The 26,708-nt window shown below is 36.3% G+C and overlaps 1 protein-coding gene across 2 annotated transcripts; it reads right to left on the reverse strand.

Annotated features, from left to right (window-relative positions):
- Nucleotides 1-28: 28 nt before the first annotated feature.
- dipk1ab (divergent protein kinase domain 1Ab) lies at nucleotides 29-25,946 on the reverse strand. 2 transcript variants are annotated; one of them, XM_051898247.1, is made up of 6 exons: nucleotides 25,719-25,946; nucleotides 25,552-25,630; nucleotides 5,036-5,170; nucleotides 4,473-4,580; nucleotides 3,394-3,567; nucleotides 29-2,083 (listed from the first exon to the last, which is right to left on the reverse strand). In XM_051898247.1, exons 1-6 carry the CDS (start codon nucleotides 25,808-25,810, stop codon nucleotides 1,271-1,273), a joined length of 1,401 nt encoding a protein of 466 aa, XP_051754207.1. In that variant the 5' UTR covers nucleotides 25,811-25,946; the 3' UTR covers nucleotides 29-1,270. The 2 variants fall into 2 exon arrangements, with proteins under 2 accessions (XP_051754207.1, XP_051754208.1); XM_051898248.1 differs by having other exon boundaries at nucleotides 25,552-25,635; nucleotides 25,719-25,943.
- Nucleotides 25,947-26,708: the final 762 nt, after the last annotated feature.

Below are 26,708 nucleotides of genomic sequence, written 5' to 3' on the forward strand. Positions count from 1 at the left end.
TTACGCTGGAATGAGAGTATAGTTCCTAGCCATATCGGCCTACAAAATAGCAACTTTTCATTTTCCGTCGGTCTTAGTACACGATGTAATTACAGAAGAGTCAAGTTTTAAATAGGAAAAAGATCGAAACTCTTTGGTCATTTTTGAGCAAGATGCTAACGGTCTAATCAGATTCAATGATCTATGCTAAGCTGCAGCTAAAAGTGCTACCGCCAGACCCGGAGATTGGTTGAATGGATTCCAAAAGGGGGAGTTGGAAAATGAGCCTATTTTCAAAAATAGTGGCGTGTTCCTCTAAGATGAAGCGGAGTTCAAAATTTTTTAAACATTTCTGCACACTTGTCTCTTTAGAAAAAAATGGATAATTAAAATTGTTTGTTGCAGTTTGACTCAAAAAAGGGACAGCATAATTGTTCTAACCTATTGTATTGTGTATAACAGTGTTCAGTCTGAAAATTATGAATCATGCAAATAATTTCAGATCCTTTGTAGTTAAAATTGGAAGCATGGAAATGTTCTGAATTATCTTCTGCAGACTACAGCAGGGGTTTTCACAATTTCTGATGCTCTAGGCCCCCTTAAATTATCCCTGACCAAGTAATGACATCTATATATTTAATGTAAAAAGAAATGTTATCACTGGACTAAAGCCAAAGTAAATTACTAAAATAAAATAGTGGACAGTATTTACTTATGTTCTAGTTTTTACCCACTACACCTTTAAAATAAAACCCAGATTTGAAACCAGGGCTGTCAGTACAATAAAAAAAAATTGTTATTTTAATCTGTAGAAATAATAATTCAAATCAATTTTTTTTTTAAATAACATATTTATCATGTTAACAAGATAACTTTGTCTGCCCTAAAAAATATATTTTGTAAAATTATTTGATTTCTGTAAAATGGGCCTCAGTTTGAAAACCCCTGGGAGAGAGACAGTTAGATTGTCTCAGTTTCCTGAACAAGGATCTGCAGTAAGAATAATAATTTGGCATTTTCTCTTGGCACTGGAGGACCTTCATTAGCAGAAGTATCTCTCTGCAGCCCAAGCTTTTAGAATTTGGGATCGAGTCAAGATTGAGTAATTTAACAAAACAAGGTGCCACAAAGGGTATATTGACAGTACTCTACAAATGCAGGCCAAAAATAAAAAATATGTAATTATATTAGGCAAAATATGGGTTGTCCGATATCATTCAGACAGTCCCAGTCTGTTGTTCATATCTTCTGTGTTCTGTATATAAGAACAATAACTTAGTTCTATGTATTATTACGAGTCTTTTGTGTGTGATATCTTCTTCCAAAGCAGAGTTTTGAGGTTGTTGAGAATCAGGGAATGCTCCATTTCCATCTGTTCGCTGGCACCTTTGAGAGCAATGCAGGCATACAACTGTTTCTCCAGTTCGTCTTTAATGTCTGATGGTGCACCATGCAGAAGATAGTCCTTCAGTGTGCTACATACTTTAGCCAGATTCGGCTGCGTGACCTCCGTAGTGCAGCGGTGTTTAGTGAGATCACAGGAAGTGAGACAGTCCCTTCCGTACACACAGTCACTGTCCTCTTCGCACCGCCTTTCACGCATTGCCTCCTGAAAAGCAGCTTCGGGTATAATACGCTTTGCGTCCACCACCTTTATATCATGGCGCTCTGTATAACCAAACCCCGCGGCACTGACATCGCACATGAGGAAGCTTCCGAATGTGCCGTGGAAGACATCCTCAACAAGCTCAAGCAGACCGATGGCTATCTTAGCCTTGCGGGGCCAGGAGGGCGCAGCCCACTGGTCGATGCTTCGCCTCAGGCTGGCTGGGATCCACAGCTCTACCATCCATGGTAGGCTGATGCCATAGAGTGGTACGTAAGGCACCTTCTCCATCACATACAAGTCCCCACAGAAGCCCAGCAGTCTGGGGGTGTGCTCTCGGTCCTGCAGCACAACAGACAGCAGGAATTCATTCAGCTGCAGTAAAGCCCAAGATGAATGTGCTTCTGACAGGGAGATCTGGCCATCCTTGTTGCTGTCGGCGACTCCAAGCACAAGGGTCACCAAATCTGCTAAGTTGGCTTGGTCTCCTACTTGTGCCTGCAAGGGAAAAAGTGTCATTGAAATGAGTTAAAGGGTTAGTTCACCAAAAAATGAAAATAATGTAATTTATTACTCACCCTCCTGTCGTTCTACACCCGTAAGACCTTCGTTCATCTTCAGAACACAAATTAAGATATTGTTGATGAAATCGGATGGCTCAGTGAGGCCTCCATTGCCAGCAATGTCACTGCACCTCTCAAGATCCATAAAGGTACTAAAAACATATTTGAAACAGTTCATGTGAGTTCAGTGGTTCTATCTTGATATTATAAAGCGACAAGAATACTTTTTGTGTGCCAAAAAAACAAAATGACGACTTTTCAACAATATCTATATGGGCCAATTTCAAAACACATGCCTTAGAGCTTAACGAATCGAATCAGTGAATTGGAGCGCCAAAGTCACGTGATTTCAGCAGTTTAGCCATTTGATAGGAGATCCGAATCACTAATTCGAAACAAAAGATTCATAAAGCTTAGAAGCTTCATGAAGCAGTGTTTTGAAATCGGCCCATATAGATAGTTGAAAATTCGTTATTTTGATTTTTTGGCGCACAAAAAGTATTCTTATCGCTTTATAATATTAAGATAGAACCACTGAACTCACATGAACTGTTTCAAATATGTTTTTAGTACCTTTATGGATCTTGAGAGGTGCAGTAACATGCTGGCAATGCAGGCCTCACTAAGCCATCGGATTTCATCAACAATATCTTAATATGTGTTCCGAAGATGAACGAAGATCTTACAGGTGTAGAACGACATGAGGGTGAGTAATAAATCACATTATTTTCATTTTTGGGTGAACTAACCCTTTAATAATAAGAGATGTGGTATATATATATTTGTCTCTGCATGCAGAAAGGTCTTCCAGGGTAAGAAAATCTCTCTTTTTATTTTACTAAACAAATTCATGGAGAACAAGCAATGCATGTTTACATAAATTTACAATTTAAAGGGGGTTAAATAGGGGGTTAAAAGTATAAACTAATTATTTCCAACTGCTTCAGACCTCAGGTCCTTTAGTGCACTAGCACAGAGGTTTTCATTCATTCATTCATTCAATCATACTGTTAATAAATATAATAATAATAATAATTATTATTATTATTATTTCTAGTAATATTAATATAGGCTCCAGCTTCCTTGTGACATAGGACAAGTGGTTTGAGGAATGGATGGATGGATGGCTATAAATGTCACAGTCAAATGTTTACTGATTCAAGAAAATGAATCTCCAATGCTAAAAATGTTGAAGTGCAGAAAAAATGTTAAAATTATATTACAAAACTGCATGGGATTTGAGACCTTTAGATGGCTGAAGACCATTTCTTTGAACTTCTCCATTGACGTCCCTTTGGTTGGCCTGTTAAAAGATGACTCTTTTCGGGGTTCCAGTTCTACACCCAGATCATAATGAGGGTCCTCCTCCATCTGGCACTTTATGATCCCTTCCATATCCCCCCAACTGCCAGAATATACCTAAACAAGAAGATAACTGTGAGAGCACTAATAATTTTAGATTTTATTTTTCATATTTATATTTTTCATAAACACAAGCCTTATATTCATTTGCCACACTTGTCCCTATAATTTGACCCAGTGGTCTTAAAGGGTTAGTTCACACAAAAATGAAAATTCTGTCATTAATTACTCACCCTCATGTCGTTCCACACTTGCAAGACCTTCATTCATCTTCGGAACATAAATTAAGATATTTTTGATGAAATCCGAGAGGTTTATGACTTGTCCATAGACAGCAATAAAATCAACATTTTCAAGGTCCAGAAAGGTACTAAAGACACCGTTAAAACAGTGGATGTGATTGCAGTGGTTCGACCTTAATGTTATGAAGCGACAAGAATACTTTTTGTGAGCAAAAACATTCTCGTCGCTTCAGAAAATTAAGGTTGAACCACTGCAGTCACATCGACAGTTTTAATGATGTCTTTACTACCTTTCTGGACCTTGAAAGTATTCTTTTTTTTTTATGTCTATGGACGAGTCATAAACCTCTCGGATTTCATCAAAAATATCTTCATTTGTGTTCCGAAGATGAAGGTCTTAAGGGTGTGGAACGACATGAGGATGAGTAATTGATGACAGAATTTTCATTTTTGGGGGAATTAACCCTTTAAAATACATTATGTTAGTTGTCAAAGTAATTATAGATACCATTACAATGACAAGCACTTACTTTGGGGGAAAAACAATACAGAATTATTGGAAAGAGTGAATGGATGGATTTTGGATGGATTCATCCTTTAACTTTGCATGCAGATTCATATCTGTGCAGATCCAGATCACCAAAAGCATGCACTCAATAAAGGATCAGAGAAGAATTACTATGTTATATTAAGGAGCAACTACAGTCTGTTGTGTCTGACCTGATTGCTGGGTTTGGCAGAGAGACATTTCCCCAAGTAAAGAGTGTCTTTTTCACACAAGCTGTTGCAGGCTGAACCATCAATCACCCCCTTCCGGAATTTATCGCACTGGAAAGACATGGAGATACACATACGTCAGAGTCTACGTTGCATTATTCATTTTATTCCATGACATTGTACTCCCCAAAGATTGCCTGATCCATTTATTAAGTCAATGTCTTTTACAATCACTCTCCTCTAGATGGCTCCCTTTTGTAAATAATGTTTGTAAAAAAAAAAAAAAAAAAAAAAAACCGCGTCTAACAGCTGTGGCGGTGCCCTTTTCCCTCAATAAAAAAAGTTTTAATCATAAAAATTGAATAGTACTATATTCATGAATAAAGAGTTTGAGCTTATTTTTTACAGTGGTATCAGTATCAAAACATTTTCATTTTGCATTAAAGTATTACTTTTGTATTTCTGTATCCAAGCTGCTATTGGTGTCAGTGGAAGTCTAGTCTAGTATAGAATGACTGACATATTGGTCAGCAAATATTTAATGTAGTTAAGAACTGAAAACTCACAATAGAGTTCTTGCACTCATGTCCACGGCACAGCTCTGTGTATGAAGAGTATTCTACATACACCACCCAGCTTCCCACGAAAACAGCCAACCAGGAAAAAAACAGGTACTTCATGTGTAGGTAGGAGAACCGGGCCTGTGCACCAAGAGAGTGGGACAAAGAAACACTTCAAAAAACCCTTCCCTTTGATAACATCTCTCCCAATGATAACTGAAAAACATTAAAAGGTTTTTCTTGATATTCATATAGTAATAATTATAAAACTGTTTTTAATTGATGCTAAATGTGTTGAACATTTTGACTGTTTTGGACTATAGTGAAGATTTGATTTCAGCACTAGGCAAGTAGGCAGTTTGTGTGCTGATGTGCGCTGATTATGAGCTGATATAATTTGCTGGAGGTTGTACTGCAATGGTAGCGATAAGCGCCAGGACTGCTAAAAACCAGATAAAAAAAAATCATAGCTCAGTGGAAAGATTTACAGTCTCCATCCCTAAAGGGTGAAATTATTATAATTATTAGTATATATACACTGCCCAGCCAAAAAAAAATGTCGCTGTTTGGTTTTTAATAGACAAATACTTAAGAGTCTATGGATGGATCATTATTACAGTGATTTAGTGTGTAGCTTTTCATTTCTTAAACAATCATGTATTAAGATGTATCATGGCCATATTCCAGGATGACAAAGCCAAGATTCATCAGGCTCAAATTGTGAAAGAATTGTTGGGAGGGTGCATGAAGAATCATTTTCACATATGAATTGGCACTGACCTTAACCTCAGTGTAAGTTTTTGGGATGTGCTGGAGGAGACTTTACAGAGTGCTCACCTCTTGCATTGACAATACAAGATCTTGACCAAAAAATGATGCACCTCTCGATGGAAATAAATGTTGTGATGTTATTTCCATCAGACAATGCAAGAGGTGAGCACTCTGTAAAGTCTCCTCCAGCACATCCCAAAGACTTTCAATGAAATTAAGGTCTGGACTCAGAGTGCCAATTCATGTATGAAAATGATTCTTCGTGCTCTCTGAATGTGTCTTCCTACATGGTTGTTTCAGAAATGAAAAGCTACACACTCCATCTTTAAGGGTTAAAAGAACCGTTGCCAAACATATAACATGCTAAAAACATAATAATCACTGTAATAATGATCCATTCATAGATTCTTATGTATTTGCCTATTAAAATCCAAACAGCGACTTTTTTTTTTGGCCGGGCAGTGTATATATATGTAAAAAAAAAAAATAATAATAATAATATATTTATATATATATATATATATATACTTTATTTTTTTTACATATATATTCACTGCCCGGCCAAAAAAAAAAGTCGCTGTATGGATTTTAATAGGCAAATTTATTTATGTAAAAAAATAAATTAATAATAGCTTTCTAGTTTCATACACTTAAAATGTACTGCTAAAATGAATGTATTAATTACTTACGAGGACAAACACAACTGAACAATATCCTTCATTTCGTCATTTAACCATTTAACCAGGATAGAGGTATTAAACCCAGGAAAATCCTATCATCTTTTATTTATATGTGACCTTTTAAAGCTCAGAGCAGTGTGAAACTATCATCTTGACAGCCACACAGTATGTGTGATCCATTATAAATAGATAGTCCCCTCACTTCAGCCACTGAGTGCACTTACTTCATGAAATATAATTTTCACCTAGATTTCTAAAAACAACAGATGTCAGAATTTATCACAAACTTATTTATGATGCAACAGCGAAATGTTTCCAAATCCATTAGACCATTTCCCAGATGCGGGCTCCTCTGACAGAGTGCTCGAGTCTTATACGGTCAATTTTCCATTTTCCTCTAGGCAGAATTTCCTTGGGACATGAGGAGCAAAGCCATCTAATGTATGTTACAGCTTCATCTTCATCTTCAATATATTTGCAAATGTTTGAGAAACATTTCCTACTGTCAGGACGTAGGAAGAGAGATTTCAAATGAGGAGCTGGAGTCAAAGCTTGCCTGAAACTACAAGCAAAACGTTTGAGTGAGCGGGGTAGCACACAGCCAGCTAATTTCAGCACCATCACAGCCCTCCGTGGTCTGACATTTCCTTATCTGCAAAATCTGAGCTGACAGAACTTCTCCTCCAGCATGAGGAGGAGGCTGAGCATGATAGCCTGCAATAAGAGTGAAAGAGTGTAGATCTGGTGTTGTTTTGTGTTTTGGGAGGAACTTTGTGTGGTAGCAATGGTTTGCTGAGTGCTTTACCACCTGTATGCAGAGTTTGTATAAGCTGATCATCATGCAAACACATTCACACACAACGACAGTAGCAAAAACAAACAACTAAGGAAGTAGACGACAGTATGTGATAACATGACAGATGAAAAACAATTGGTGCGTCCAAAATCGCATAGTATACGTTTTGTTTGAAGGTTTGATAAAAGTATGTTTTATATGGTTTGAATGAATGTTTGTAGTATGAATTAAATTCAGACGAACTACATCTGGCATGCTGTCAGAGTCATGTGACGTACAGCGTCAGTTGCATCGCTTCACTGCCATTCACAAATCCTCTCTCATGGCCTAATTGAGTTTGTAAAGTGTCCATTAGATGCACACTTCAGAATCTCATCAGAAATAGTAGGTCATCCAGGTACCTTTCGACTACTGTTTTAAGAATACTATGAATTCGGACATACTGCTTGGCTCACATTCTCTTTTTGTCTACTGTTGTCTGCACTTACAGACCAGATCTATGGAAAATACTGTAATCTACTATAATAATAATATGTTGTTTTTGACATACCAAATTCTACAACGTAAATGATTTTTAAATCAGGTAAATATGAAAGTGAAATTCCCAAAGTGAAGATGAGTATAGTGAAGGTGGTGGGGGCGATATATAAAATATGATTTAAAGGTGATAATATCTGAGTCTTATTTGGTTGGAACTGGAAAGCACACCTCAGAGGAACAGTTTTCTGAACTTTGCTCAGCTCAGTGCAAACAGCTATACCACTTGCAAAATTTATAAGAAATGCTAAATTATTAATTACAATTGCAGCCAAGCATCTCTGTATCAATGTAGCTAGTGTTCAAACATTGTGGATATGATAGCCCTGACCTGCACAATAAAATCAAGTAGAGTGGGTTGCATGATGGTCTGGCTGTTAAAATGATTTTTTATTTTCAATTCCAAATAGAGATGTTCTCCTTGATGCAACACTTAAACAGTTTTTCCTATAAAATCATTCATTATTTATTCTCCTCAAGTGTGAATGAGGCCAACCATGCTAAAAGTGTTTGCTTACCATGAGTTTTCTAAAACAGCATATAGTACCATACTGGTTAGGAGCTGGTACTTTGGGATTTAATCCAGTGCAAACATTGAATTGCAAAACTGTAGTAGGCCAATAAATTATGAGCCAAATGTTGGCCATTTTGAAATGATCAGCATTAGCCGATAACTGCTGACTGACATGTTAGCTCCACCTTTTGTCAGTTCCAAAGTCTAAGCATATTTTCTGTTATAAATTCTGTCATGAAACTCTAGATGGCACAGGCTGGTGGATCCTTAATGCAACCTGATGACATTTACATTGTTTACTACATGGCACAAGCTAACTGGCTCCTGTCACATCTGCAGCCAATGAGCTTGCTGCAAATACATTAACATTGTCATATCCATTACCATGCTAAAAAATCTTTGTGTGTGTGTGTGTGTGTGTGTGTGTGTATGTATATATATAACCAGTCACAAGTCGTACGGGTATATTACATTGTATGGGCTAAAATGATCGATTTTTCTTTTATGCCAAAAATCATTAGGATATTTAGTAAAGATCATGTTCCATAAAGATATTTTGTAAATTTCCTATGTAAATATATAAAAAATGTATTTTTGTAAGTAATATACATTGCTGAGGACTTAATTTGGACAACTTTAAAGGCGATTTTTCTCAATATTTTGATTTTTTTGCACCCTCAGATTCCAGATTTTCAAATAGTTGTATCTTGGCCAAATATTGTCCTGTCCTAACAAACCATACATCAATGGGAAGCTCATACATATATACACATACACAGACAATTAATATATATAAGTAAATTTATTGTATTATTTATTTATATTAGTAAAATACATGCAAGCAGACTACTAAATAAGTAAAATGAATGCTGCATATGCATCCATTTGTCCTGCAATTTTTAAATACTCTAGAGTGAATGATCTCATATAAGATAGTTGCCTATTATGCATACTGCAAAGAGATTAGCAGACAACAGACCTGATGGAGCCTCTTCTCTCTAATAATGATGATGAGACATCAGTTGGACAGTGATGGACTTTCTTCTTCCATCTATTTTGCTTATGGCTCAGTGTCAGCTCTCTAGTTTCTCTCTCGCAATGACATTTTATCTCAGAGAACATCCAAATTTCTAACTGACAGTAAGCTTCTTTTAATCAGCCTCCTATTTCATGGTACAAGCCGTGGTAAGATTTAATCTGTACTCTATTTTGATAAAGCAAATCCAGTTATTTTCAGAGCCTGGAGATGTACAAACCAATATCCTACGCCAAGCTGATCTAAACCAATAACCAAAATGCCAATAATGTAAGTAGATTGATTTCAAGTCTAAACCTCACAATCTGAACTGCCCCCCAGTTTACAATTTAAAATTTGGTCAGGTCCAAAGAGCCTGGTCTGGCTACAGTCAGCAGAACTGAGATGATATATGTGTTTTTTCCTACATAATTTGAAAAGAGGTTTTTAGTCACCCACTCATTGGTCTCATCTGTTAGTTTGTCTATAATTTAATCTGATCTCTCTCTCTTACAGTGTCTCTTTCTTCAGTGGCATCCCTAATGACAGACCATCACTCCCTGTCCGCTACGGGCACTCAGTGAGATGCAATTCTGCCATTTCCATCTGAGAATCCATCTTACTCTACTCTTTAAATCTCATGCCCTTCAGGGTCTCTCCCCCCACCATCTCAAACTCACTGCCTCACTAAGCCAGGATGACAGGCGTTGGAGAGTTGTGGCAGGCCAGCGTCCTGTACAGCCTTTCATACCTCACAAGGCCCAGAGGAGCTGTCGCCATGGCAATGGGCTGACAGAATGCTCAGTTTTGTAGGCAGGCGTCTCCCTGAGTCCAAAGTCAAGGTTTGGGAGAAGAGGTTCATTCATAAATCCTAAATCAGTTTTCTAAATTCCTCCCACTGCCATCCTCTCCTTCCTGTTCGGCTGATGTCTGTGGGCTTAAAAGTTCGAAATGATTTAAGAACTTTACAATTCTGATACCTAAACCATATCTGGGCCGATTGTCCCTGTGACTCACTACTGATATTTAAAAGAGTTATACTAATATTTAGTAGAATATTTCTACATAGTCACTTTATTTTAAAAATCTGATTAATCAACTATATATATATATATATATATATATAGATATAGATATAGTTATCGTGTTAATTAGGGGTGTCGCAATACCGGTGGAAATTTTATGTCGTAGAATAAACCGTGAAAGTAATGTTAATCACACTGTGTTAATGACAGACCTTATTTCAGCCATTTAACCAAATTCCCATTCAAAAAACAGATAGACTTCGGGACGATGCAACCGGAAGTGCTAAAATGCTAACTCGTTGCCGGGTTTTGGCCTACAAAAATGCATCATCCCTGTAGCTCTATATTATTTTGCTAGTCCTGAAATAGGAAATGTTGCATTAACCTGTTAACTGCTGACGCCTTTCTGCGTTTTATTATATTTACATCTCTCTGGGCTTTTAGTACGGTGGCCGAGAGAGCTCAAAGCGCTGCAACTGAAGAAAACACATGCAAATAGAAAAAACACCAGCAAATTAGGACAACATCTTCATCAGTTTGACTACACGTGTGCTGCAAATAATCACAACACAACCAAATACAGAAATGCGCTGCAAATAGGACAAAGCTCATTGCACTCGGACTAAAGAAAACACACACAAATAGAAAAAACACCAGCAAATTAAGAAAACATCTTCATCAGTTTGACAACACGTGCAGCAAAAGTTCACAACACAACCAAATACAGAAACTCTCTGCAAATACTCACAATGCACAGACAATGAGGATGTTAAAATAAACAAAAAACCCACCTTACAGTTAATCGACAACACCACTGACATGTATATATTGAACAATAAGCATGTCCCAGCCAGGTTCGTCACTTGTTTGGGGTCCCCTTGAAACATTTCCTTTGTTTTCTGTGCTATTTGAAGCGTGTTTCTGTATCTGGGTGCGTTGTGAACTTTTGCAGCGCGTTTATGTATTTGGTTGCACTGTGATTATTTGCAGCAAACTGTGTTGTCAAACTGATGAAGATGTTTTCTTAATTTGCTGGTGTTTTTTCTATTCGCATGTGTTTTCTTCAGTTGCAGCGCATTGAGCTCTCTCAACCACCATATTTTAGTCCAAAAGTGTGCTCATTCGGATAAAAACTTGTGGATTATCCTACGTTCACTTCAAATTTCTTTAGAAAGCAGTATTTATTTATTTTTTGTATTCTTACTCAAAATAAGGCGACGTGAGCATTATGGAACAATAAACTCTCACATGTGATTTATTTCTAATTCATACTCAACGCCGGAGGCATACCTGTCAACACTCCCATTTTTGCCGGGAGTCTCCCGTATTTCACACCCATCTCCCGCCTCCCGTTTTGCTATTTCTACTGGGAAACTCCCGTAATTTGTATGGCCCAAACCTCGTTATATGATGAATAATCACATAAATATATTATTCCAAGGTTGTCCAGTTGCCAGATTTTGTATGAAACGCATTCTACTCGCGCAATCGACACATCATACAAATTCCAACCCATTTGTGACATCAACCTGGCAACCTGCGCTGTTGATATCTGCGCAGTTGACACGGGAAGTTGAATCAAGGCAAGCATCACTGCTAGAAATGGGAGGAGAAGACTCAAGTTTTGAAATGGGAGGGCGTTCATGTGCAATTTCTACCTAGGAAAGTTGTATTTACAATAATTCTGAGAGCACGTGAAGGCAGCATAACTCACAATGGCACAATCGCGCAGTGGAGGCACAGAGGGGCACACCGACCTTTAGTATAATGTTAATGTACAGTGTTAATACATGAAATAAATGTGTTTTTGTTTCATGTTCTACAGTTACATGCACCACAGTTTTTAACTGCTATGCAGTGTTTATGTTTATGTAATACAATTTGTAATAATAATAAAAATTAAATATAAAGAAACATGAATAATTCATGTTATCATAATACGCCCTCATGCAGAAAGTCCACAAGTGAGACTCATAGGAGTAAACACTTATGAAGTTTCAGGAAATCCCTAATATGGACAAAGATATCACTGCAGCTGAGTAAAATGCAGATAGAGACATTTCGACTATTAAACATGAAGAAAATTAAGACACTATTGCGACAGTATATGGTTTATCTGTGTTCATCAAGCCATCTTGGGTATTTTCATAAGGACAATGTATATTTATAAAGCAATGCCAATCATCATTGCCTTTATCATATAGAATATTATAAAATAATAACATTTCTGCCTCATTCTCTGCTAAGAAGTCACATCAGTTTACAAAAATAAGTTATTTCAAACTAGTTGCCATTAAGTGTAATTGTTCTTTTTGTATGCAATGGTGTTATTCTTCAAAAAAGAAAAAATGAAGTAAAGATGAATTCGACTGTTAGCATTATTTTTTTTTTCCAATATTGTGATATATTGTTATTGTGAGTTCTTTTGGCCACAATAATCGTGTAGTGAAAAATCTGATAGGCCTATCTGATCTATAAATCAGATATCAGACTTATACACTACCATTCAAAAGTTTGGGGTTGGTAAGATTTTTACATGTTTTTGAAATATGTCCCTTATGCTCACCAAGGCTGTAATTATTTGATCAAAAACACAGTAAAACATTAATACTATGAAATATTATTACAATTAAAATTAACTGTTGTATATTTGAATAAACTTTAAAATCTAAAGGCAAAGCTGAATTTTCAGCATCCATTACAAAGGCACTATTTCCTCAGAATACCCATCTCTCTCCAGGATGATTCACAAAACTCAGCTGCAGCTGCAAGTAATTAGTTTAATGTTTCCAGCGAGCACTAGGCATATTTGTAATGTTTTCACACGTTCATTGTTTTCACATACATAACTGTAAAATGCAAATGCATACTCGTATCTTGTATAATGAGAGAGGAGCTAAGAAAGCCTGACAAAGACTTTCCAAAGATAACAAGAGCAGAGATGATCAAATCAGTCAGTCCACAAATATAATTAAAACAATTAATCTGATCAAGTCTTATCCTCCAGGAATCCATAACCTTGTTGCTACAAAAGACAAGCATTACCCATAATGCCTGGAGCACATGTAAACAGTTTTACTGTTTTTAAACTTGCTTTCAACAAGACAACACAAACAGCAACGCTTTGCTTGTGTATCAAGCAGTAGCTCATATATCAAATTGAATGAGTTTGACATCAATAGCTTTATAGTTTGCCACTCGGGATGACAGGTCTCCCCCTTTTGACAGGAAGTGTTTCCATGGCAGCACTTTGAATTAACAGAGGGTTGCAGTGTCAGAAAGCTCTCATCGTTTAGTACACTGGGATCATGCTGGTCAGTGGACACATGTCTGTATGTGTCAAACAGCATTTAGATGCTCCGCTGCTGTGAACTCACATGCAATGTGACGGTAGACAGTGTGAAAAATTCAGCGGCGGCCCCCACATCACTCTCGGCTCTCAGCCAAACTGAAGACTGCGTGGAATTTCAATCACAAGACGGAGAGAAAAGTCCACATAAGGCTCCACACCACATGAGCCCGTGGCACAGCCTTTTATGGGGGAGTAGAAAAAGCATAGAGGTGCAAAGAGTTTTTGCAGACTTTATTAAGCGTGCCAAAGATGAGAACCGCATTAAGGCACCAATGCACTTCATAAGAACTTTCATTTCATTTTTTGGACAGCTCTATCAGCTCCTCTTACAATTATGGGCTTTAAGGACATGGTTCCGTCTGTCTGCACTTTGAGGTGAACTCTCTTTAGCCGGTGCTCTGAGCTAAGAGTCTTAATTAGGTCGCTATTGATGATGTGTTAGCGGGACACCATCACAGAAATGGGTTAATGGAAAATAAGTGTGTCCAATAAAATCTTCCCTAGAAATATACTTTTTTTATTCATGTTTTGCTACAATTTGAAGACTTGATGTAGTGTAACCATCATTACATCAAAACAACTTTTCAAAAAAGATTAAAAAATATTTTTCACAATAAAAAGTATTTTTACAATTATTATGAATTATAAATGAATAAATATTACATTTTTGGAGATTTGCACCATATGACATTTTACAAACTGAACTAACTTGTCATTAATACTTCATATTATCTGATATTTTAAAAGACTGAAGACTAACCATGAAAAAAATGTCTTCATGCTTTAAAATAGCTTAAATGTAACTCTACACTCTTGCCTCATTTAGTATACGCGGTTCTATCAATATGCAAATTAGCCCCGCTTCCACTTATGTACACCAGCTCAGATGAGATCCACTCGTTGACGATCACATGTAGGTACAAGGTAGTTTGTGACAACAGAAGCACTATTGATTTCAAACTGCGTTTTTGAGATTGTCTTTGGTTCACTGCAGTTTTAAGGAGAAAATACTCAGCAATGGTGTTAACTTATGAATTTGCACATGATTTGTCTTAAAGCATAATAAAAACACCACATAAACTTATAAACAACATTAAAAGCTTGATTTTCACCACAGGGGGACTTTAAAATTCACCATGTCTATTTTCTAAATGTGTGTTATTGATCTTGATCATTAATGATTCATCCATCCAAGTTTTGGTTACCTGGACTTCTGCACTCTGGACAGAATGTTCATTTTTACGTGAATTATCCCTTTAAAGGAATGCTTTTTGTGCACCAAAAAAACAAAATAACTCTATTCATCAATATCGAGTGATGGGCGATTTCAAAACACTGCTTCATGAAGCTTTGAAGCTTTACAAATCTTTTGTTTTTAAATCAGTGGTTTGGAGCATGTATCGAACTGCCAAAGTCATGTGAACCATTGAAATTTTGAAACGTTTCGAAACACTTATGACGTAACAAAGCCTCGTTTACTGAAATCACGTGACTCTGGTTGTTTGATACACGCTCCGAACCACTGATTCGAAAAAAAAAAAAAGATTCATAAAGCTTCGAAGCTTCATGAAGCAGTGTTTTGAAATCGCCCATCACTAGATATTGTTGAATAAAGTCGTTATTTTGTTTTTTTGGTGCACAAAAAGTATTCTTGTCACTTCATAATATTAAGGTTGAACCACTGTAGTCACATGAACTGTTTTAAATATGTCTTTAGTAGTTTTCTGGGCACTGAAAGTATTAATTATCTTGCTGTTAATGCAGGACTCACTGAGCCATCGGATTTTATCAAAAATATCTTAATTTGTGTTCCGAAGATGAACGAAGGTCTTATGGGTGTGGAACGACATGAGGGTGAGTAATTAATGACAGAATTTTCATTTTTGGGTGAACTAACCTTTTAATCACTTCTCATATTTAACTGGGAAAGGTGATTGTATTTTTAAATGCACAACTTTAAATGTACAAATAAATGCCTATTGTCTGCATGTGATTTATTTTCTTTGCTGCCCTCCCATGAGGTTAAGCCTGTTTGCACCTCTATATGCACTCGAGCATGTATGCACACAAGTCTGTTTAAACCAGTAAGAACTTCGCTTGGCTCACTGAGACATGCTGTAATGCTCATTGCCATGGTATCTCAGATCGATCCTTGCTCCATTACAAGTGCAGTACTCCACAAACAAAGCAAACCCACACCTGACCTTTTCAGTCAATGCACAGAGACATTAATTTCAACTCAGCTAATGTGGCATGTTCATCCTCAGGACAACATCGTTCCTCACTAAAGGCAAAGCCAAACAGAAGTACGTAATGAGAGGTTATTGATTGAGGCTTTGTGTCCGCTTTTCATTAGTGGCTGAATGAGTGAAGACCAGTGGCTGTGGAAAAGGTGGGCAGAAACAGTGGTATCCCAATGACCCTCAAAGGCTTTCATCTAACGTTTTAATAAAAACTGTTCTAAAGACATACAGGCAAAAGGGAGTGTGTGTTAAATGAGGTAGTCTGCATCTTAAAAGATCTTCTGCTATTCTCAAAGTTACATTTAATCTGCTGCTGACCAGCCTGTGAAGAGGTGCATGAAAGGGATCTTTTTTTTTTCTTAAGGTCTTATAATGTTAGTCAAAATTTTGGTGTGATAATATAGTTTTTTAAAATCAGTATTTCTATTTATACACTACCGCTCATGAGTTTGGTGCAGAGTCTCTTATGCTAACCAAGACTGCATTTATTTTATCAAAAATATAGTAAAAAGGCAATATTGTAAAATATTACAATGTAAAAACTGTATGTTATTTGAATATATTTTAAATGTAATTTATTCCTGTGATGGCAAAGCTGAATTTTCAGTAGCTGTTACTCCAGTCTTCAGCATCAGTGTCCTTCAGAAAGCATTCTAATATACTTTTCATGAATTTAATAAATTCTTATTAAAGCTGCGGTCTGTAAGTTTTGCCTCTTTGTTGCCATCTCTGTTTGAAGCCTGCAATTGCAGTTATTTGCGGAATTATCATCTTTAAGTGGCTTGTGCATCGACACGGCTCCTGAATCTAATGTTTTGAGGAGAATGTGTGGCTGTCAGTCACCGCACCGGTGGATACTGTACTTCAGAATCACAGACTGTAGTCTTGGAAGTATGAGCAAAATTAAAATTTTCACCAGAAAATGTAATGTGAACAAGTAACAAATTTGCCACTTTTGTTCTGACCAACTGAGAAAAAAAAGCATTACAGTAAATCGTGCTACCAATGGTGATTAAATCTAACGATTGCTTAGCTTATTTCACTTCAAACCGCGGAAATTATTATTATTGTTATACTTTGTTCTCAAATTGTTAATGTTAACAACATCAGCATTGCATGACTATGTGTATTTAGTGTGTATTAGCGGTACTTGTAGGTTTCAATTTCTGTACAGTCTAATCTCTAACGTTAATTTGTGATACCATACAATCCGGCATCAAAATGATAAGTTTATTTATTCCAGCTGCTGTGAGAAAATGCTATACATTATCTGCCACCTGCAGCATACTCCCATGCCATATAGCCTACTAGCTAGGACTCCTTCTTTATGTAAACAGATGTGACGTAATGACGCAAAGACGAATGGCAGCATGCTCAAATTTCCAGCGGAAACCTACCAGTACCACTAGAATTAGAAAACATTATTATAAGCTTACCGTTGTGAATCGGGCTAAGGTAAGGAGATAGTTACTGCTTTATATGCCAATGAAATAACAATATTATTTTTATATTCATATTTTAATTAAAAAACATTTTAATGATCTCATGTTGTTTCATAAGTAAATCTGTCTTGCTTGTCCTATATTTTTACTAAAAAAAACAAGCCTACAATATTGCAAAGGAAAAAAAAATTTCCCTTCTTCCTCCTTAGCGCTTCATTGTGACTGTGCAGGCCATGTTTGCGAATACCAGGCATCACTTACATGCAAATGTGGGAAGACATATGTTAATGTATTCATCTAATGACGTCAGAAAGCTATTAAAGTTACAAGCCATTCTTGCAGCTTAGTTTCAATAGACATTCTAAATGGACAGTGTTGAGATCAAGAATAATTCATGATCTGAAGTGCCTCTTTAAACAGTTTACTATATATAGGCTCCAAACATGTATCACAAAACTGAACTAAAGGGATCTACTATCTATCATTTTCTTAAATCCTCCAAATAAGAATAAAACATTTTATTTCTGGAATATGACTGGAGATTGAATCTGCCAAAAGCATAAATGTAAATGTGAAGGTTTTACAGATTACACTATCTCCCTTAGGCTGTGACAGCTTGTTTGGTTTGACAGCAGTGTTTCTATTGAGAGGAACTGCAGAGGGACAGATATCCTAATAGGTCCGCAGAAGCTTACTATGTAATCAACCTCCTAGTGCCGAAAGCTTCAATCACAAGCATTGCTATTTGCTCTCAAAGCCTAGCCTTTGATTTCAGGTACTCTGCAAAAAAAGTCCCATACATAATAGGAATATGGAGCATGTCAGTTGCTTTTAATCCTCAAACCCCTTAGTGGCTCGGTGAGAGATGATCGGATGGAAGAAGCGGCTCAAGTGGGGGAGAATTTTTGCACTGACACTTGTTTTCATAGCTCGCTCTCTACTCATCCATAATTCATGATCATAAAGCGATTTCTTGCTGCTTCTCCCTAATGCCCCCCTCCCCTTCAGACCAATGAACGACAGATAGATTGAGAAAGCAACAAAAAGAGCAAAGAAAAGTGACAAAGACAGACAGAGAGTGAGAGAAAGATGGCTGCTGTCACGTATGAACTCAAAAACAAAAGGGTTTTTAATGTCCTGAACTGCAGAGAAAACAACAATATTCTCTCACTAAAGAATGAAGAACAAGAAAAAGCTTCTCTAGTGCATTATAAGTGTGATGGGAGATAGTGTTAGTTCCTACTCTCTCTCTTCCTCCCTTTTTCTCTGCTCCCAAGCGGCGGCGTTCTGATGGAAGCAGACGTCACACAGGCACTGCAGGTCTAATTTGACTCATCTCTGTGAGAACAACCAGCAATCAGGCACCCCATCCCGATTCTCTCACTCCTGTTTCCCCATGGGACACATCCATCTACACACTGACTCAATGCTGCAACAGTCCAAAGTGTTTACATCAAACTAACCACTGGAGCTCAGGAAGGTTGTGATTCAGGGTGATGAGAGCAGCCCAAAACATAGATTCACATGAAAAATAAAAACACATGATTAATGTGGTATGATGATCAGTTGCTTCTTGTTCCACTACGCAGTGATGTGTGACTCCAACAGCAACAAATAATCTAGTCATAGCAACATCTTCACTGTATCACAAATGTCATTTCAAAGCAGCCTCTCTTTTATGAAGTGGAAAGACTTACGTCACAAATGTTTGTGTTTTTTTTTCCATATTTAGTGCTTGGGTTCATTTGTCAGTGCAGATTAAACAAATGTTAAATCCTGATAATCCTTTATATTATATCAAACTGAAATGTACGCAAGAAATGTAATAAATTCTGTTGTATTACAGTGTGTGTGTGTATATGTGTGTGTGTGTGTGTGTGTGTGTGTGTGTTATAGAATATATATTTTTACATAATTTTAAAACATTAAATATAAGGGAAAAATGTTATTAATACTTATAATACTAATAATACTTAATATACAGTCAAACCAAATTTATTCAGACACCTTGAACATTTCATTCATTAATACAGTTTATTCACTATAGTTTAAAAAATGGTAATAAAATATGACAAGATCTCAGAGTTAAAATGTGTCAGAAAAAAATTAATCTTAATTATGTCAGATAACACTTAAGCAAAACATGGTCAGGTCAAAGTGTCTGAATAATTTTTGGTTCCAAATTTTTATAAATTTTACTGGTAGTCCACTGTATGAAGAATTTTTGGGTATAATATGTCACAGTTTACTTTATTTTGCTATCCTCACTTACATAAATGAACTATAGTGTCCTGCACCCACCAGTAAAAATATATCAAAAATATCAAAAATGTCTGAATAATTTTTGGTTTGACTGTATATGTGTATCATTAAAAATCATTTGGTCTTACTTTTCAGAGAGAATCAGAGATTTGGTTTTAGTTTGGTGGAATATGTTATCGTATGTTTAGCTAATTTCATCTAAAATTATCAAGAATTTTAGCTTAAAAACCTAAAATAACACCCTATATATGCCATACTCACTCTAGCTTCCTGCTGTCCTCCTGATATATATTTGATATATTTAAATATGTCCTACCATATAACCTCATTTAGCATGTGACACAGTTCCTCTGGGCTGCACTGGAAGCAAAGAGGGCCAGCCTGACACTCATAGTAAATAGGAGACCTGGTTTTTTTTATTCCCACCGGGATAAAATAGAGGAGAATGGTCGTCTGACTGTGACAGATCCCTAAACGGCACTGAAATATGGCTGAAATGAGAACCAAGTTTCTTGTTTAAAGAAAACCAGGGTATCTAATTCTAGGTTAAACTATAAACATACTGGACAGTAGGTTAGCCACACAAGACACAACTAGGTAGGACAACAGAAGAATTAAAAGAGTAAGTAGTCAGTAAGTAGTCACAAATCTAAGTAAGGCTCTGGAGGCCATGAAATTTTAAGTTCTTTTCTGATGTACTAAAATCCTTTAAGGCTAGAGGCACTCTTTTTAAAATCATTCATTGAATGATATCTAGATACAGCATTCCTCTGCTATCGTATGGTTTTATACAAAATAACTGAATGCTTTTGGTTAAAAGAGGACTGTATGGATTTTGAGTCATAGTGAGTCAGCCAAATAAGAAACATAGACATATCTTAAAGCATTTTCCTGCTGTAGCCTGATAAAACTGTTTCACCAAATCACTGCTTGGAAAGGATGGAACTGCAATGCAGTATATTTGGACTCTTATGACTAACACCAAAACAGCTGATACTTGTCATACACTTGTGTACAAAAAGTGTAATGAAACCTAGCCAAGGTGAGAATTGAGTGAAAAAATGTACCGTCCTATGGGACCATGAAACAGAGAACTCTACAATACACTGCACTGGGGTAACTGTGTCATTTTGTATTGGTCCGCTCATATTACTTTCCCTCTTGTCCTTGATAACTGAAAGTTTGTCTGGACTTGTTGTCTGAAGGTTCCCTATGGAGTTTTTTTTCTATTGAATGCCCTCTTTCCCTCATGGCTGGGTGGTCACAGTGTTTTAGTCCCCGACCTTTGAAAAAAGAGGGAACTAGCCTCAGAAAAACCTGATTTTATAATTGTTTTTAATGTATTTCTGAATAAATTAATAAATTTAGATGGAAAAAAGCATCATGTCATTGACCTATTTTAATAAAAATGCAGATGTCTAGATTTAATTATCATTTAATAAAATGTTAACTTAAGAATACTAATAAACAGCATAGCCAAATACCTGGGTTCATATATATGTTATTCAGCTGGTTATCACTGCGGCTTTGTGGGAATGCTGTATCTGAAAACATGTGAATCATGCCTCTGGCTGAGAGAAATGTAGAACATTACAGAGAAACTCACCTCCTAAACAAGTACTATTGTGTCCTGAAGCATTTATTCTCAGTAACCTCGTGAATTTTATGAGGCAAGTTGAGTTCTCCTAATTCCTTCCATATAATGTTTGAGAGCATAAAGCTGTTATTTTAAAATAAATTCTCTGAGCACATGACCTCTAAACAGAATGCCTTATGTAGATAAAATAAAGCATTCTATTCAGAGTTCATCTATTTAGAAAGGACAGTAGTTCCAGAGGTCAAAGTAACAGAGCAGATCCTTTGGGCATTTACACATTTTTATAATATAATATGACTCTCACATTTTCCATAAATATGAAATCAGAGAGCATCAGTGTATAACAGAAAGGGTGAAATTTGAGCAATATTTAAAACTAATTTTTTTAAAAATGTATGTGAAGTTTTGTTCACAGGGAAGAGCCACTATTTCTTCGAACTAAAACAGTGTACAAGGACCATTGCAAAGTGGTGAATATCTACGTCCAAGATTCATTTTGCTCACAAAAAAAGCACATATCTCACATTCATGTTCTCTCTCCATCAATCTTTCACTTGAGCAAGCAAACACCAGACAGTAAGCCAGACTCCGAGTGCGAGGATAGTCAGAGCTGAAGCCTCGTAAGCTGCTGAAAGTATGCAGGATTACAGTCTTCAGAAAATAAACAAAATGCTTTAAGGAGGCCTGCCGTCCAGTCTCAACCGCTCATCCCTCACACCACAACGCTGATGCCATTTCCTTCATTTTGAGGGATGTAAAGTACCTACAATAAGGATGACCATCACAGGTTTCACCTTATAGCACAAGACTTCTTCAGCTAAATATGTGTTTATTTCACACAAACAACACAGAATTTGTGTTGTGAGCTATTCTCACACTGAAGTGTGAGGAAACCAAGGAATGAGAAAGAAAACAAAAAATAAAATGTGTGTAAAAATGTGTGAAATACATGCAAGAACCAATTAAGCTGGTGTTCATTTTTCCTGATTATTATAAATGACAAACATAATGAAGCATAAACAAGTTGGTTTTATGATGCAGTGAAAGTGATTTTATAGCATTTTATATGGTAAAATACTCAACCCAGCCATAGTGCTCATCATCTTAAATCTGTGGTTTTGTTAGTCCAATTTATATGCAATTAGTACAGTCCATGTTTCTCAAACTTTCTATGTGTCAAGGGTGTAAAATGCAGTAAAAACACTTAATAGCCCATCATACAGGCACATGGGCCCTATATGGGAACAACTCTGTATTAACACTTACTATTATTATTATTATATTTAATTTTATTATTTGTAAATTATTCTTTTAATCCTCTAGTGCTGCTTGTGTGGTGGTCAAAAATGACCACCTTTTTATTATTATTATTTCAAACGAAATGAATGTACTATATGTTAGTTTGATAATGTTTTCATTTAAAGTTTTGGGTGGATTTTATTGTACTAAAATATATTTATGGAATATGATCCATTTATGACCTATTAATCACTTTTTGAGCATAGACCTGAAAATAAAATTTCCAATTTGAACTGTTGTAAATTTTGTATGCTTTGGAGCACAGACTTAAGTTTGGTCTATTTTTAAATAAGACACTTGGCAGATTATTGCTGAAGTGAAAAAAGTGTTGTTGTTGTTCCAAACCCGTAAGACCTTCGTTCATCTTCAGAACACAAATTAAGATATTTTTGATCAAATCCGATGGCTCAGCGAGTCCTCCATTGACAGCAAGATAATTAACACTTTTAGATGCCCAGAAAGCTACTAAAGACGTATTTAAAACAGTTCACTTGACTACTGTGGTTCAACCTTAATATTATGAAGCGACGAGAATACTTTTTGTGCACCAAAAAAAATAAATAAATAACGACTTTATTAACAATATCTAGTGATGGGCGATTTCAAAACACTGCTTCATGAAGCTTCGAAGCTTTACGAATCTTTTGTTTCAAATCAGTGGTTAGGAGCGTGTATCAAACTGCCAAAGTCACGTGATTTCATTAAACGCGGCTTCGTTACGTCATAAGTGTTTCCAAAATTTAAATTTGTTCACCAGTGGGGGGCGTGACTTTGGCAGTTTAATGCACGCTCCGAACCACTGATTCGAAACAAAAGATTCGTAAAGCTTCGAAGCTTCATGAAGCAGTGTTTTGAAATTGCCCATCACTAGATATTTTGTTGAATAAAGTCGTTATTTTGTTTTTTTGGCGCACAAAAAGTATTCTCAACGCTTCATAACATTAAGGTTGAGCCACTGTAATCACATGAACTGTTTTAAATATGTCTTTAGTACCTTTCTGGGCATCTGAAAGTGTTAATTATCTTGCTCGCAATGCGGGCCTCACTAAGCCATCAGATTTTATCAAAAATATCTTAATTTGTGTTCCGAAGATGAACGAAGGTCTTACGGGTGTGGAACGACATGAGGGTGAGTAATTAATGACAGAAGTTTCATTTTTGCGTGAACTAACCCTTTAAGTCTATTAAAAATGCATACAAATAGACCTACTATTTTTAAATTTTATATGAAATATACATTTTCCATAACATGTTTTACTCTAAAACTGAGAGACAATCAAAGCCATAAATCTAAACAAGTTGTGTTCTAAATTTGAGGTTGATATCACAAAAAATTAGCTTTCAGAAAGATTTTTTTTTGGGCGCAGTACCACACTTTTCCACTAGATGAAATTTGCTTCTTTGTTTTCAATGCGGTCATTTTTGACCATGAATGGTAGTGTGATTATTTTTTTCAAGACCATTTTACCTTTTCGAATCATGTCCATAATTTGTGTGTGTGTACAGATATCTTTGTGAGAACCAGTTTGAGTATTAGACCATCAGAGGGAGGACCAAGAGAGTAAAGTGAGGACATTTTGGCTGGTCCTCACTTTCTGAGACCTCTTTGAATGCCTGTTTGAGGGTCAAGACTTGGTTTAAGGCATAAGGTTACAATTAAGTTAAAGGTAGGTTTAGGGTATGGGTTTAGGTTTGGCACTTAGTTGTGATGGGTAAGGGTTAGGGTAAGGAGAGACTGCATTGTGTCAATGAATGTCCTCACAAAGATAGATATACAAGAGTGTGTGTGTATGTGTGTGTGTGTGTGTGTGTGTGTGTGTGACATATCAGGACACAAATTTGTATAATGACATGGGTATGACATAGGTATTACAAGGAGAGGGTGACTTATGAGGACATTACCCCATGTCCCCATTTTTCAAAAGGCTTATAAATCATACAGAATGAGTTTTTTTGAGAAAGTAAAAATGTGCACAGTTTCCTGTGATGGGTAGGTTTAGGTGTAGGGGTAGTGTAGGGCGATAGAAAATACGGTTTGTACAGTATAAAAACCATTACGCCTATGGAACGTTCCCACAATTCACAAAAACAAATGTTGGTGTGTGTGTGTGTTCACATACCAAGTGCCAAAACCTTTACCAAGTTTCGTACCATTCCGATTAAATAAAAAAAATTCTAAAAAACCAAAACGTAAAAGTTTCGGTCAAAAATGACCGAACAGCAACAGAGGGTTAACATTTCATTTTAATATTTCAGGGGAATATAGCTAACATCAATTTATCAGCAAAACTTTGCAGAAGCATTATTCAAGACTCCCAAGTAAATGCCCCTAAAAAGTCTGTAATGGTGAAACTAGGTTTATTATTCTCTTGATGTAAAAAATATATGAGCTTGTATCGATGTTGCTCAGTATACAAGTGTAAAATGAGCTCGTCAATCTTTGACGCACATGAACACAGCGCTCCAATGAGTTTGGGAATTCATGGTTTATATTTTGAATTACGTTTTTGACAGGTAGGAGAAATGTTTTCAGCAGGACTATAAAAATGTTATACAGCAGCACAGTTGCTACAGCAACGACAGACCCAATGATGGATAAAACGCAGCAACATCAGTTTCATCCATCACATGAAATTCACAGGAGAAACGCAAATGATACAGTTGCGAAAATTCGTAATTATTCGTAATTCGTAGTTCTGTTTTTAGTAAGGTATTAAACGACGCTCATGCAAAAAGGTCGAAAAAATGGTTGAAAAGAGTCGCGGATGTGCCGCTCGATGCATTTAGTCGTTATTAAAGCTAGTTAGATGGAGTGAAGCTTAAGATGAAGCCTTCAGAAACTTCAGAGTCCAAACGGGATAACAGCGTCCCCACCTCGTCTATTCAGATCTCTCACACAATTTATTCCAAGTACGCAAATGGCTATTAAAATGAAACACTCGGTACGATTTATGAACAAGTTACATGCGATGCTTATTTCGCGTCTTACCTGGATATAGACGGGTCGCTTCAGCCAGATCCACGGTATCAGACCCCGTGCCATGATTGAAACACCACATTTCACAGCACTAACCTACCACAAACACATCATTAGTGCACGGTGAAAGCCATTTAAATGATGTAAAAACACAAATTACAGCGACCAATGTCCTTTACCAAGCCAAGGTCTTTCTCGCCATGAGGAAAGAGGATGATGAAGAGTATGTGAGGCTCCTCAGGCGCTGCACCTCACGCGCGATGAGCAACATCTGCGCTCACATCCACTGGATGAGCTCGCGTTCATCAGCACGAGAGACAACGCGAACTAATCCCACATTTTATGACAACATAATGAAGCCTAAGGAAGTTTGTGCACATTTAGAAAGCCTTTTTTTAGTCTTGTTTACTTAATTTCCAGATAAGATGCACACAGGTGGACTAATGTGAGTTGTTTTTCTCCAAATTAGGTCAGGTCAGAGTGTGAAGCTCTGTTTGTCGCACAAATATCTCGCCTTTCTAAACATTTTACAATGGATAAACACAAGTTGATATAACACTAAATAGAATACTCCTGGGAGTTTACTTTTGGGGTTTGTTCACAGACTGTATTAAAAAGATATTCAAGCAATTAAGCCCAATTATAATCATAGAAATCACAATTTAATTGTGGCGTTTGTGAACCAATTGTAGTAACCAACCACAACCTCCAACCACATAAAAAAGTTTATAAAAAGAAAATATATTTTTTGAAATAAAAAGTATGAATTTGCTTTTTATATTTAAAATTATTAATATAGCATTATATTAATAATTATTTTAGCACAAATTTTAAAAGTTTACATCATGTGGTCTTCCATGAACTCAACTGTTATTTGCAAAAGATTTATAGTAACAAAGATTTTAATAGATTATGTTAGTACATAATTTAAATATTATATGACAGACAATTAATAATAATATAATGTAATACTAACATTTTACAGTGAAGTTCTGGCCATAGCATTTACCAAAAATTTAACAAAAACATTTCTTTTTCAGAGTGCACAGCTAAAATCATGGATGGCTAAAACAATATTACTATACCTTTTAACATAATGGTGTATGTTTATAAAAGTGTAACCAGAACACATTTAGAAACTATAACTGACAAAAACCAATAGATTTAAT

Source organism: Ctenopharyngodon idella, chromosome 6, assembly GCF_019924925.1.
Source record: "Ctenopharyngodon idella isolate HZGC_01 chromosome 6, HZGC01, whole genome shotgun sequence".
NCBI lineage: Eukaryota > Metazoa > Chordata > Actinopteri > Cypriniformes > Xenocyprididae > Ctenopharyngodon > Ctenopharyngodon idella.